Source organism: Equus przewalskii, chromosome 4 (genome assembly GCF_037783145.1).
Source record: "Equus przewalskii isolate Varuska chromosome 4, EquPr2, whole genome shotgun sequence".
Lineage (NCBI taxonomy): Eukaryota > Metazoa > Chordata > Mammalia > Perissodactyla > Equidae > Equus > Equus przewalskii.
In genome coordinates this window covers 7,864,611-7,877,693 of record NC_091834.1, presented here as the reverse complement: position 1 = coordinate 7,877,693, position 13,083 = coordinate 7,864,611, and the positions used below count along the sequence as shown (strand labels likewise).

Genomic DNA, 13,083 nt, shown 5'->3' with positions numbered 1-13,083 from the left:
GTCTATTGAATGATTCAATGAACAAATGAAAGGATGAGCACTGAAACTAACCAGTTGTACTGTGGGCATGGTGACTATACCAAAAGTTATCTGCTATTAAGACCTGCTTATAATCAGCTTCTAAAGAGAAGCAGCATCCTAATCTTTGGTATAGTGGGAGAAAGTGCAAAATGTAGAGGATAGGCACTTTCCTTGTAAGAAGAGGCTCGTGGAACAGCTGGAACTATTTGAAATCCAGCCGCAGTCTGAAATACGAACCTCATGCAGTGAGGGTTTGTGGCACACAGTTGAGTGATATTTTCCTCTGAGGTTTACAAAAACTACAGATGACCAGTAAAAAGTAGCCAATGAGCCTTTCTGTCCCACCCTTAGACGTTCCGCCCGGCCGCCATGCTGATAGAGCGCTCGTCTGACTTTGGGAAGACGTGGGGCGTATACAGATACTTTGCCTACGACTGCGAGAGCTCGTTTCCAGGCATTTCCACCGGCCCCATGAAAAAAGTCGATGACATAATTTGTGACTCCCGATATTCTGACATTGAACCCTCAACAGAAGGAGAGGTTTGTTTGCTTTTTATGTTTGTTTTGCATTATACTTGAGAATCTAGTTTCTGATCATTGCAAGAATACCAATTACTCTTCTATCTATTTTTAGGTGATATTTCGTGCTTTAGATCCTGCTTTCAGAATAGAAGATCCTTATAGTCCAAGGATACAGAGTAAGCTTGTTTTTGCATAGAAGGCTTGATGGAAAACAGCAATCATGGGCGAACTCTTACCCAGAGCACTAAATATTGAGTGCTAACTCCACCCTCTTCATTTCCTTCCTTCTCTGCAGTGCCCTACTGGAAGCTCCTGAACTTGGCATAATCAAAGTCCTCACTGATGGGGAACATGTTTTGATAAGAGTAAAAGATTTATGTCTTAAGTACTCAGACACTTATGCTGGTCATAATACCTAATTTATTGCTCAGTATAACATATATATAACATATATCTTATACATAGAATATATATATATAAATTATGGTATAGATTAAGCTGTTGTAACAAAGTGTCCCCCAAGACACAGTGGCTCAAATAAAATAGAAGTTTATTTCTCTCTTAAGAAGTTACCCAGAGGGGTTTCCAGCGAAGAAATGTAGTTCAGTTGCCGTAAGTAGGCTTATCAAATAAAATACAGGATGACACCCTGTTAAATTTGAATTGCAGTTCAACAACAAACTACTTTTGTAGTATAACTATATCTCGTGTACTATTTGTGACTAGTCCAAATATATGCCCTGCAATATTTGTGGTTGGTCTAACTGTGTTCTGTGTGATACTTGTGACCAACTTATAGTGAAAAATGATTAACTGTTTGTCTGAAATTCAAATTTAACTGAGCATTTTGTATTTTTATTGCTAAATCTGGCTAAATTAGGTCGCCCAGGTTCTCAGGTTCCTTCTGTCTTATAGTCTTGATGCACATAGTTAGAGCTGGCCCAACACCTCCCTGTCCTTATCCCAACCTGTGGGAGGAGAAGACGTGAACGGCAAGTAATGTGCAAGTTGTACATCACTTCTGTTCACATCCCACTGGCCAAAATTAGTCATGTGGCTACACCGTGGGAGACGGTGGGAAACATCTCTAGCCAGGTGGCCATGTCCTCTCTAAAACTCAGCGACGGCTCTTATTGTCAAAGGAAGAAGACAAGAAAGAATATTGGGGAAAAATCAGAAGCCATGCTCAGTATGCTCAATAAGGTGAGGGCTGTATTTCCATTTAACAGAAGAGTAAACTGAGGCTCAGAGAGTTGGCATAACCTTGTGTAAGGTGACATGGCTATTGAGTGTCAGTCAGCTCCTGAACCCGTATGTTAGGATTCTCAGTTCAGAGCTCTTTCTAACCTTCAGCAACTACGCCTCTGTTTTCACAGAATTACATTTTGATCTTGGGAGGCAGAGTGTGCACTAATTGAAAGGATGGGCTTTGAGTCAGACCTGGGTTCCATCCCAGTTCTGGTGTATTATGGCCATGTGACCTTGGGCAAGTCATTGACTTGAAGCTATTTTTTAGCCTCTGTTTTTTCATCTGTAAACGGAGATAGTAATATTGACCTTAGGGTTGTTAGGGAAGGACAATGAGTTAATGTATATAAATGACCCACCAAAGTGACACATGGAAAGTGTCCAATAAATTGAAGCTGCTGCTGTTGGTGATGTTGATGTTGCCATCAGCTGTCACTCAGGACCTTTGTAGACTTGGTCCCATGTGTCAGAGTGAAAGGAGGAGATGCCCTCCCCTGCTGCTGAGGGACACTCAGTGAGCAGAGGTGGGGCTGATTCCTGCTCATCTTTCCCAGCTGAGCATGGCCCTGTTTTTTTTTTTCTGGGAAAGATTTGCCCTGAGCTAACATCTGTTGAGAATCTTCCTTTTTTTTTTTTTTCCTTCCCAAAGCCTCAGTACATAGTTGTATATTCTTTTTTTAAGATTGGCCCTGAGCTAACATCTGTTGCCAATCTTTTTTTGTTCTCCCCAAAGCCCCCCAGTACATAGTTGTATATTCTAGTTGTAGGACCTTCTAGTTCTGCTTTGTGGGACACCACCGTCAGCATGGCTTGATGAGTGATGCCAGGTCTGCGCCCAGGATCCAAACTGGCAAAACGCTGTGCCGCTGAAGCAGAGCGCATGAACTTAACCACTCGGCCACGGGGCTGGCCCCCGTAGTTGCATATTCTAGTTGTAAGTCCTTCCAGTTCTTCTGTGTGAGCTGCCACCACAGCATGGCTACTGACAGAGATGTGGCGTGGTTCCGCACCCAGGGAACCAAACCCGGGCTGCCCAAGTGTAGCACGAGCATGGCCCTATTTTTAATCAAGGCCCCACAGAATTTCCCCACTTGAGGCATGGAAGAGCAGAATGGAAGAAGTCCAGGGAATATTGCCAGAAGAGTGCTGTTTCCCGACTTGAGTCAATTTTACATGTGGCCCGGACTGTCTCTGGTCTGTAATTGACTCATTCATTCTATTGTAAAACAAATATTTAATGGCATGTCCAGCCCTGTGCCATTTCTGAGTGAGCTCTGTGAGGCCTGCCCTCCGTCCTCTCCAAATGCAGCTGGGAGAAATGTCCTGAGCTCCCTGGCGAACACCGCCTAGTCCCTAAAAGGACTCCCGGTCTGCTCCTTTTTAGGTGAAATTCGTGGAACTCCGCGAATGTTATTGCCATTATTATTGTCTTGTGTTTTCTTGTTAAATGGCATCAGCAAATCTATTTCTGTGTTAAAGAAGCATCCATTTTAAGTGATCATGCTTTCGATTTACTTTCTAGTCAGGGGACAATATCTCTTTGCCCCTATTGTTGAAACCTCTAAGACTCACTTCAGAAGAGATTTTTGCCTCTTGGAGCTGCAGTCAATACAGGCTTAGCGGTTGTTAAATATGGCAGGAGAGAGTGGAGGGGGTGTATTTGCTCTTCCGAGGGCTTCCGCAAAGATCAGTTCAAGGGTTTCTAAATACTCCAGCTGCTCTTCAAGTTTGTTGTTTGGTCTTTCGTCAATAGGCGCTTGTGCTCATTCTGTGCAGGAGCATTTGTGCAGGAGGAAATGTTGGCATTCATAAATTCCATTCAGCTAAGGAGTACCACGGTTTCTCTGTTTAGTTGTTGATTTTACAAAGAGCCTAAGTTGAATGCATAGACTCATGGACTTTCTCTTTCAACCCACAGCTAGGTCTATAGTCTCCATTGTAAGCTATGCATATATTATAAGTATTTAAAATTGGATTTGGGCTTTGAAAGTATCTGATGTGCTGGGCCAATACCCTGTTGTCCTGTGTTGTACATTATGAGAATGCACCCGCAGAAAAGGAAGTAAAGCTTAGGAGCAGTTTCAAGCTACAGGGCTAAATGGGAGGGCAAATGGATTAATCAACCTTTTGGGGCCCACTCAGCCAGAGCAACTTAGTAATTAATGAAAACACTGGTTGAGATGGTTGAATGGCTCTTGGTTTATCAAGTTACCATAGAATGTAATTGATAGCCCAGCTTCTGCAATAAGCATAGGTCTATAGACCCAGGAAAAAGGAGAAAAGATAAAATATGAGAAATTGATCTATAAGTAACTGATATTTAGGAAAAAATAATTTGCCATGATAGTATATTGGTAATTGTATTGATAAATTATATTGTAAAACTAAGACAAAAGTCATAGATTGTAACATCACTTAAAAACTTGGTTAAGAATTCTGTCCCTGGATTGTGGTTATTCTGTAGTTTTACATCTATTTTAGTAACTTGGGTTTCATCTAAATGGTGGGAAACTTCAGATAGTATTTTCCTCTCAAAAAATAAACACAAAACTATTTCTCTCAAACTATCTTATAATAATAATGAAATTGGAGTGCTTTGATAAACTCGTTTTCCCCCTGAATGGAATTTTCTGATTTTGAGACTGGCACTAATTGCCGTGGAAACCAGATGGTCTTGCAATAGTTTGGATTACTATGTGCCAGTGGGTTCTGGCAATGACACAACTGCATTCTTAAATTTCTCCACTGTCACACTTCTTCCTGAAACATCAGTCCGCAAACAAATCCATCACAGAATAGACGTTCTTCTTAAACTGAAGAGAAGGTAGGAACTTTTCTTTCTTCAAGAGACTGTCACATTTTGTTAAACTTTACTATTATGGTCATGAAGATCATACAAAGGGGGTAAACTTTACTTAAGCCTTTTTCTTTTCTTTTTTTTTTTTTGAGGAAGATTAGCCCTGAGTTAACGTCTGCTGCCAATCCTCCTCTTTTTGCTGAGGAAGATTGGCCCTGAGCTAACATCTGCGTCCATATGCATCTGCTTTATATGAGGGATGCCTGCCACAACATGGCTTGATACACGATGCATATGTCCATGCCCGGGATCTGAACCAGCAAACCCTGGGGCCACCAAAGCGGAGTGCGCACACTTAACCACTGTGCCACTGGGCTGGCCCCTACTTAAGCCGTTTTCTTTGTCATGCCTTTCTGTAAAGAGAAATGATGTTGTGTAATTGCGAAAGAAGTCTTGCTTGTTTTATCAGACTTTTCATCTTCTCGGTGACCTTTATAGATCTCTTAAAAATCACCAACCTGAGAATCAAGTTTGTGAAACTACATACTTTGGGAGATAACCTTTTGGATTCCAGAATGGAAATCAGAGAAAAGTATTACTATGCAGTTTATGACATGGTGGTTCGAGGAAATTGCTTCTGCTATGGCCATGCCAGTGAATGTGCCCCGGTGGATGGATTCGATGAAGAAGTAGAAGGAATGGTAAGCGAGTGCTCGGTGTGGCTTTCTCCTCTATACAGGGGATTCTAAATGGCAAATTGAAGCTAGGCTCCCTCAGGCCTTTGACGTTTTCTAGGGGTTTTATTTTTCCAGACTTTGATTTTCCCTTTGCTGACTTTCTTGCACTATGAGAACGTACGGACTACTGATTTCATAAACACTGAATTAATTTTTGGAAATTGTTGCTGCAGGCTACTACTCAGTAGATATTTTAGTCAACAAGGATTAAAAAGTTGTCTAAATAATAAGCACATCTTCCTTTACTCTAGGGAAGATTAAAAACCACAAGCATTCCAGTCTTTATGCTAGAAGGCATAAACTGATCCCAGCCCCAAGAAACTGGAAATTTGAACCTAGAACCGCGGGACATCATTTAGGAATCAAATGGACTTTGTTTCTTTGTCTTCTAATGTCATTCTTTTTCTCACTTTTATGCTGTGTTTTTGAATTACGTACTTTTAAAAATTTGGAATTTGGGTGATTTGCCAAATGGATAAAGTTAGGGTATTTTCCCAGTTTCTAAGTGACCTGGTAATTCTTAGAGACCCATAGGATTTTTTTTTTCTAAAGATTTTTTTTATTTTTTCCTTTTTCTCCCCAAAGCCCCCCAGTATATAGTTGTATATTCTTCGTTGTGGGTCCTTCTAGTTGTGGCATGTGGGACGCTGCCTCAGCGTGGCTTGATGAGCAGTGCCATGTCCGTGCTCAGGATTCGAACCAACGAAACACCGGGCCGCCTGCAGCGGAGCGCGTGAACTTAACCACTCGGCCACGGGGCCAGCCCCGAGATCCATAGAATTTTAAAGCCAGACAGGACTTACTAAATCAACTGTCCTTAGAAGAGACCAGGGGTTAAGTCATTTACCAAAGGGTCCTAAGTAAGTGAGTGGCAGATGGAAATTCAAACCTGGCACTCCCCACCTGGCCCCCGGGTTCCGTCCACTAGACTGGGCCTCCCTTCTTGATGAAGGATGTGTCTTGCTTACTTGCCACTTGCCTTTTCAAAGACTGTTAGTCCTCAGCTAAGAAGGTGCAGGATTGAGTGTATTCAACTCTCTAAAACGTCTACCTTCCCTTTGCTCCAGTTAGAAGATTTATTGCATAGATAAAGTTGAGTTTTTAACGGAGCCTAAAGGCTGGATGTGTCTTTCTAATCCTCTTGCTACATCTTTCAGAGAAGGCTCGGTAGGTTGTATTTCCTTCTCAGTGTAACAAATCTGGTGTGTGGCTAATGTTGTGTAGTCACGTCACTCGCAGGTGTCCCACAGTACACTGTATTGTTTAGTCGGACACTGTAGAGTCCTGTGCCATGTGCTTTGAAACTGTTTTCCAGTCTGTGCAAAACCACGTCGTTAATGAGAGGATTTTTGTCTTCTGACTGCACGCCTGTCAAAGTGGGTCCAGGGCGGACCTGTCTGTTGTGTTCCTGAATTCCATTCTATAGAAACTGGTGTTGAGTGTTAAGTGTGAGGTGCCTGGGTCCATGTGTATTTGATGGACCAAAAGAATTTGTCATCTTTATGCCTCGGAGGTCTTAATCATGCCTTGCAGCCAGACAACGCAACATAGCTCACCGGAGGCCCTTCATAAAGCAAATTAATTTGTACCTTTTTCTGAGATTTCATATTTCCTTACTTAAAGAAAAAAATAAATGTAAATGTGGTAAATGGTTAATTTTTAAAATCTCATCTTGGTTGAAAACTTAAGTGCTGTGCCTGCAGTCAAAAACAAAATAAAACAAATGAGCGAAGAAAAACCTTTCTTTTACATGGCCTAGTGGTAAAACTTGCCGTAATATAAGTTAGTTCCTGGGTGGTGTGTATATGTTTAGTTCTATATTATGATGTTTGTTGATTTCTATGATAATAGATTTTTTCTTAACTCTTAACTAGTTTGCTGTTTAAAAAATTCTTAAGTGACTGATTTTGTGCACCTAGGTTCTTTTCATAGATACTTCAATAAAATATTTAGTGAGCATCCATTATGTAATAGGAACTACGAGAGATGGGAGTTGTCACCATCCACAAGGAGCTAGAACTCACTGCAGGGAGGGACAAAATCAAAACAAAGAAACTCTCATGGTGAGCTAGAGATCAGTAAGGAAGGGGGCTTATGTTTGCCATTGATGGTGGCGAAAATCTGGCCATTAGTCTGTCTCTGACTTTGCTCTTTCCTGTTTTGATAACTTCCAAGGTTCATGGACACTGCATGTGCAGGCATAATACGAAGGGCTTAAACTGTGAGCTGTGCATGGATTTCTACCATGACTTACCTTGGAGACCGGCTGAAGGTCGAAACAGCAATGCCTGTAAAAGTAAGTCTCTGTCAGAGGGACATTTTGAATCAACTTGGCCTCTAGTCTCCATTTTCTGATGAGAGGTGCTTTGATAGTACACTGTTTTGCAGAAAGAAGAAAAGTTACTGCCCTTTCCCCAGCTTCCCCTGATATTCCTATGAAACTTACAATATCCATTCAATTAAATTAATAAATTCATGTTTACTGAGCAGCACTGTGTGGTTGGCAGATTTAGTAGAAGACTGAGGTGTTGTCCCTGACATTGCTTTTAAGGCAAAATGACCCTGAGAGAAAACTGAAAGGAAAACATGGCATGGTAGATCATTAAGGGCTGGGAGATAGGGAGTCGAGTTTTCAGCCTTGTTTCTGTGCCAGCCCAGCTGCAGCCTCTGGCGTATTTCCATCCATCCATCCCAGTGGTGTTCTCTGGGCAGAGGTGTCGTTTGAAACACCACCACTCCTCCCCACCCCACACACAGTGATATCCTATCCTCCTCTCAAGGAGTGTTCCTGCCTCAGCCCCCACTGAGAAGGACTGTTCGAGAAGTTCAGAAACCACTGAGGGCTAGAGTGGTCAAGGTTTTGCTAATAAGTACAACCAGCTGGCCCTTGCTTGAATAGTTAAGATTTTTAGGTAAAGACAAGAAGGGGGGGGGGGGTGGCAAGGGGAGTTTAGATAAGGAGAACAGCACAAAGCACAAAGCCCCAAGGACATTCTTGTGACCACCACAGAGTCTATGCTGGGAAAGATTCCGAGGTTTAATTCAACCAGTTTATCAAGGGCAGTACTCGGCTAGGCACCAAGGATTCAGTGGATGAGACACAGGCCCTCTCTGCAGGATGTTCTGTTGCAGGGGGCTGCACAGACAAGCCTGGAGCATAGAGCCCCCTGAGGGCCAGGCTGAGTGAAGCTGCATTGTGAGAAGACCAGAGGAATCGATGTGGATTGTTGAGCATGAGAGCAAGATGATGAAAGTGGGCTGGGACTGAGATAACTCTGTCGCAGGTGCCAGAGGAAGGACAGACTGTGCTCAAGAGGGCTGGCTTAGCTGGCTGTTCAACAGACCTTACTAAATCAGAGGTCATTTGACTCAGGAGCCTGCCTGGTGAGCGATGTCCTTCCATCCGGTCCCCCCCGGAGCGGGACCCAGGGGCATCCTCCATGGATGGCAGCTGTCCTTCTGTTGATAATCTTCCAACGGCACTTTCCCCGAGGGTTTTCAACTTTTTATAGCCCAGTCTCTAACAAAGAGGGCAGCAGATTGCATCTATTTCGTAAAGTTCACACTTGGAAGGTTTCAGCCTGATTTAGGATTTAAACTGTCTGTGTGGACGTGTCCGTTTTCACCATGAGCGCCTTCTTGTTAAATGCCGCTTTGCCTGCACTTTGTCCCTAGTTTCCAAAATTAGTTTTGTTTCTGCCAACCCCATCCTGCATTGGTAAGTAGATTTAAAAGTCTTTTCTTGCCGCTGCTCTTGTCTCACAGAGTGTAACTGCAACGAGCATTCCAGCTCGTGCCACTTTGACATGGCGGTGTATCTGGCCACCGGAAACGTGAGCGGAGGCGTGTGCGATGACTGTCAGCACAACACGATGGGACGCAACTGTGAGCAGTGCAAACCGTTTTACTTCCAGCACCCGGAGAGGGACATCCGAGACCCGAACCTCTGTGAACGTATGTGGGGACAGGGCCACGACGTGGGGCCTCTTCCAGGTCACCTTTCGAGTTGGATCGTCTGGCACTTGCCACCCTCTCAGGGCTCCGTGTTGTCACTTGAATTGTCATACGGGATGCTGGGAGTGGAATGTACTTGGTAGTGGGGCTTCATTAGTCTATTTCGGTGACGTTTGGAGGGATGAAGTGAACATATGTATTTATACAGACACGCACACTGGATTACCTGGTGCTTTTCCTTCTTCTTAGAATGTGCCTGCAACCCAGCTGGCTCTCAGAATGGGGGAATCTGTGACAGTTACACTGATTTTTCGGCTGGTCTCATTGCTGGTCAGTGTCGGTGTAAATTATACGTGGAAGGAGAAAATTGTGATATTTGCAAGGAAGGCTTCTATGGTTTAAGTGCCGAAGAGCCCTTTGGCTGTAAATGTGAGTACGTTTGTTAGAAAGTTGGGGAGTTCTTCTCTATACGTAATTTCATTTTACTGTGCAGTTCTAAATCCAGACTACTACGTCGGACTCACTCGGCTTGTGTTTCTTTACTCCATTTTATCTTTAATAAAGCTTGTGCTTGCAATCCTCTGGGAACGATTCCTGGCGGGAGCCCTTGTGATTCCGGGACTGGTTACTGCTACTGTAAGCGTCTGGTGACAGGACAGCATTGTGACCAGTGTCTGGTAGGTAAATCCTAATTACGTGGGATGGGTAGTTTGTGAATATGACAGGTTTTAATAGAGAATGCTTTCGCCATTGTGGATTCTACCATCTCCCTTATATGTAAATGTTAAAAGACACGAGTTGACAGTGTGCAAAAGAAGAATTACTAATGAATGGTTTTAACAAGATATTCACCATCGCTGTTAGAACTATAAAATAAAACCGCAGTGAAATACCGTTTTTACAGGCAAAATTAACAAAACTTTTCAAAAATGGGAATGCTGACTTAGTGAGGACGTAATGAGGGCTGGGACTCAGATGCTGCCCATGGAAATGCAGATTGGTTCCTGCTTTGTGCAAAGCACTTAGAGATCTGTCATCAGCAGCCTGTAGAAATGTGCATGCCCTTTGACCCAGTAATCCCACTTCTGGGACTCTATCCTAATGAAATAATCAGGAAATTGGACAAAGATCTATTCACCAGAAGACTCATTGTGTCTTTTATTAATCATAGCACAAAACTTGGAAGCAAAAGTGGGGAAAATAGTTAAGTAAATTTGGGGGCCTCTTTACAGCGTGGTATTTGGTTGCCATTGAAAATGACAATAACATGAGGAAATGCTTATGTTGGTATAAAAAAAATACAGGATGTGACTAGTATCTTAATTATGTAGGAAAAAAACTCCTCAAGAGAAACAAAATCGGGAAGGAAATACACCCAAAAAGTTCACTGTAATGATTCTGGGGAGAATCATTATGAGAGTAATTTAAAAAATTATTCTGTATCTTTTATAACCTTCTTGTGATTGCTTTTATAATTTGGGAGAGGGGGTCCACTGACCCCAAATGATGTTTATGATCACTAAATCTGCATATTTGCCTGTATCCTGATAGATTCTTAAATTTCTGGAAGTCTGATCTAAATTGGTGAAGCTGGTTTTATCTGCTCACTAGGAAATGTGTGTTTGCCGAGGTGCAAAGAGATCCCCTATCGCGATTCTGTCCCATTTCTTTTTATTTCCGTCTCCAGTGTTCTCAAGACGAGGTCATCTCACCTTTCAGTTGTGAAAATAGTGCTTCCTTTATGCTGTGTTTCCACATAGATAAATCCTTGAAGAGCTTTGCTTACTGAGTTTATGACAGACTGAACTTAGGGAAAATGTAAAGGCCTGCCAAATATTTGCCCCAACTCCCTTACTGCCAGAGTAAGTCTAACGAGGAAGACGGGCATCTTTACTCCTTGCTCGTGTTCATTATTGGATGAAGGCTGTTTGCAGGGCAAAGAAACTACTGTGTGTAGTGGCGTTATCAGGAGATTATGTGTGACCCTCTCTGACCCCAGTGACCTGCAGCTTGGGCTCCTTTATTTCAGAAAACTCATACTTCTTCCTTTGGTTGGTTTTCTGCTTTCATGGTGCAAACGAAGTTTTGGTGGAACAACCGAAACACGCCGTGACTTGTTTCTTGCTGAGTCTGTTGTGTAATTACAGGAACCCACCTTTAGATGTTTAAACTTTTGTTCCGCAGCCAGAGCACTGGGGCTTAAGCAATGATCTGGATGGATGTCGACCTTGTGACTGTGACCTTGGGGGAGCCTTAAACAATAGGTGAGTGGAGGGGCACTTCACTCTTGTACTCGGTGCCTGGGAAAGCCCCTGTGGCCGATAGGAGAAGTATGACATTCAGTGTCTCTTAAGAAGATAATGCAAAGTACATTCACCTTTGCTTTGAATGCCTGATAATCACTTTTACCTGTGGTCTCAATGTTTACAAAGAGGGATTCATTCCAGGAGTTACCTTTGAAGCCTTCTCATATGTTTCTGTTTCTTGGTTTTTCATAGTACTGTTGTGCCTTGTTTTTGTACTATTACTTTTCAGTATTTTTTTAATCATGGAAACAATGTATACCATAGTTTTAAAAAAATTCAAACAGTTCAGATCGCCTGCCCTTTGTCCCAGTGAGTTCCACTGCCTAGAAGTGCCACTGTTGACGGGTTTTTTGGTTTTGTTTTTGGTGAGGAAGACTGGCCCTGAGCTAACATCTGTTGGCAGTCTTCCTCTTTTTGCTTGAGGAACATTGTTGCTGAGCTAACACCTGTGCCCACCTTCCTCTGTTTTATGTGGGATGCCGCCACAGCGTGCTTTGATGAGGGCTGCTAGATGTGCACCTGGGGTCCAAACCCACAAACCCTGGGCCACTGAAGTGGAGCGCACAAATAACCACTACGCCACTGGGCGGCCCCCACAGTTTCTTGTATCTCTCTAGAAATTAATAATAGTACTCAGAATACCTGTTAAAAATTACGCTTTCTTTCCTCTCATTTCTTTTTAAATAACCTGTTAGGTTTTATTTTTTTAAACAAACAAGTACAAAGAAAAAAAAATAGCCCATGATTTCCCACTTAGCTTTACTGATGTTTTTTGAAAATCACAGTAATGTATGTATGTACACTATTCTCCAACTTGCTTTTATGTTAAAGGTCTTTTTTTCACATCAGCATGCATTCATCTACCTCTTTCTTTTTAATAGCTTTTGGTATTGTAGCGTGTGAAAGCATCATAAATTATTTCCAGTCTTTTTTGCTTTTTGAGAATGTTGCTGTGCATATCCTTGTAGACATATCTTGATGAATGTTTGTAGATATAGCTATAGATAAGGTTCCCAGTGGTGGAACTGCTAAGTCAAGGGACATGTGCGTTTTTTGTTTTCATAGAGAATGTCAGATTGTTCTCCAGACAGAATGTGCTAGTTTATTTTCCTACCGATCAGTTACAAAAATACCTCTTTCCCCATCCCCACTAGCAGTTGGTGTCATCATTTTCTTTTTCACCAACCTAAAGGATAGAAAGTGAACTCCCATTTTGATTTGTGTAAAGAAACTTTTTCTTCTTGCTTTTATTTTTGCAACTTCCAAGTCTATTAATGGCAATTACATATAATAATTTTTAGTTACTTAAATATGTTGGCGTTCCTTGAAATGATGAGACCTGAAGCTCTACCAAAAATGATCATAATACACATTTGGCAAGATGTTGAATTTGTGGGAGTTTAATTAACGACTTTTGAGTCAAAGAGAATGTTGGTCTGTGTTCCTGGATCCGATTCAGAACATCTGGTAAAGATAGCGTAAGTGGTGGCCGAGAGAA

The 13,083-nt window shown here is 42.3% G+C and overlaps 1 protein-coding gene across 1 annotated transcript in view; it reads left to right on the top strand.

Annotated features, from left to right (window-relative positions):
- The window catches only part of LAMB1 (laminin subunit beta 1), a 69,935-nt gene that overhangs the window by 14,407 nt on the left and 42,445 nt on the right, over positions 1-13,083 (top strand). Inside the window, exons 6-13 of the mRNA XM_070615371.1 lie at positions 373-561; positions 656-719; positions 5,087-5,289; positions 7,501-7,621; positions 9,091-9,279; positions 9,529-9,708; positions 9,844-9,956; positions 11,464-11,543. Of these exons, the coding sequence (XP_070471472.1) occupies positions 373-561; positions 656-719; positions 5,087-5,289; positions 7,501-7,621; positions 9,091-9,279; positions 9,529-9,708; positions 9,844-9,956; positions 11,464-11,543 (1,139 nt within the window). The remainder of the gene's footprint in view (positions 1-372; positions 562-655; positions 720-5,086; positions 5,290-7,500; positions 7,622-9,090; positions 9,280-9,528; positions 9,709-9,843; positions 9,957-11,463; positions 11,544-13,083) is intronic.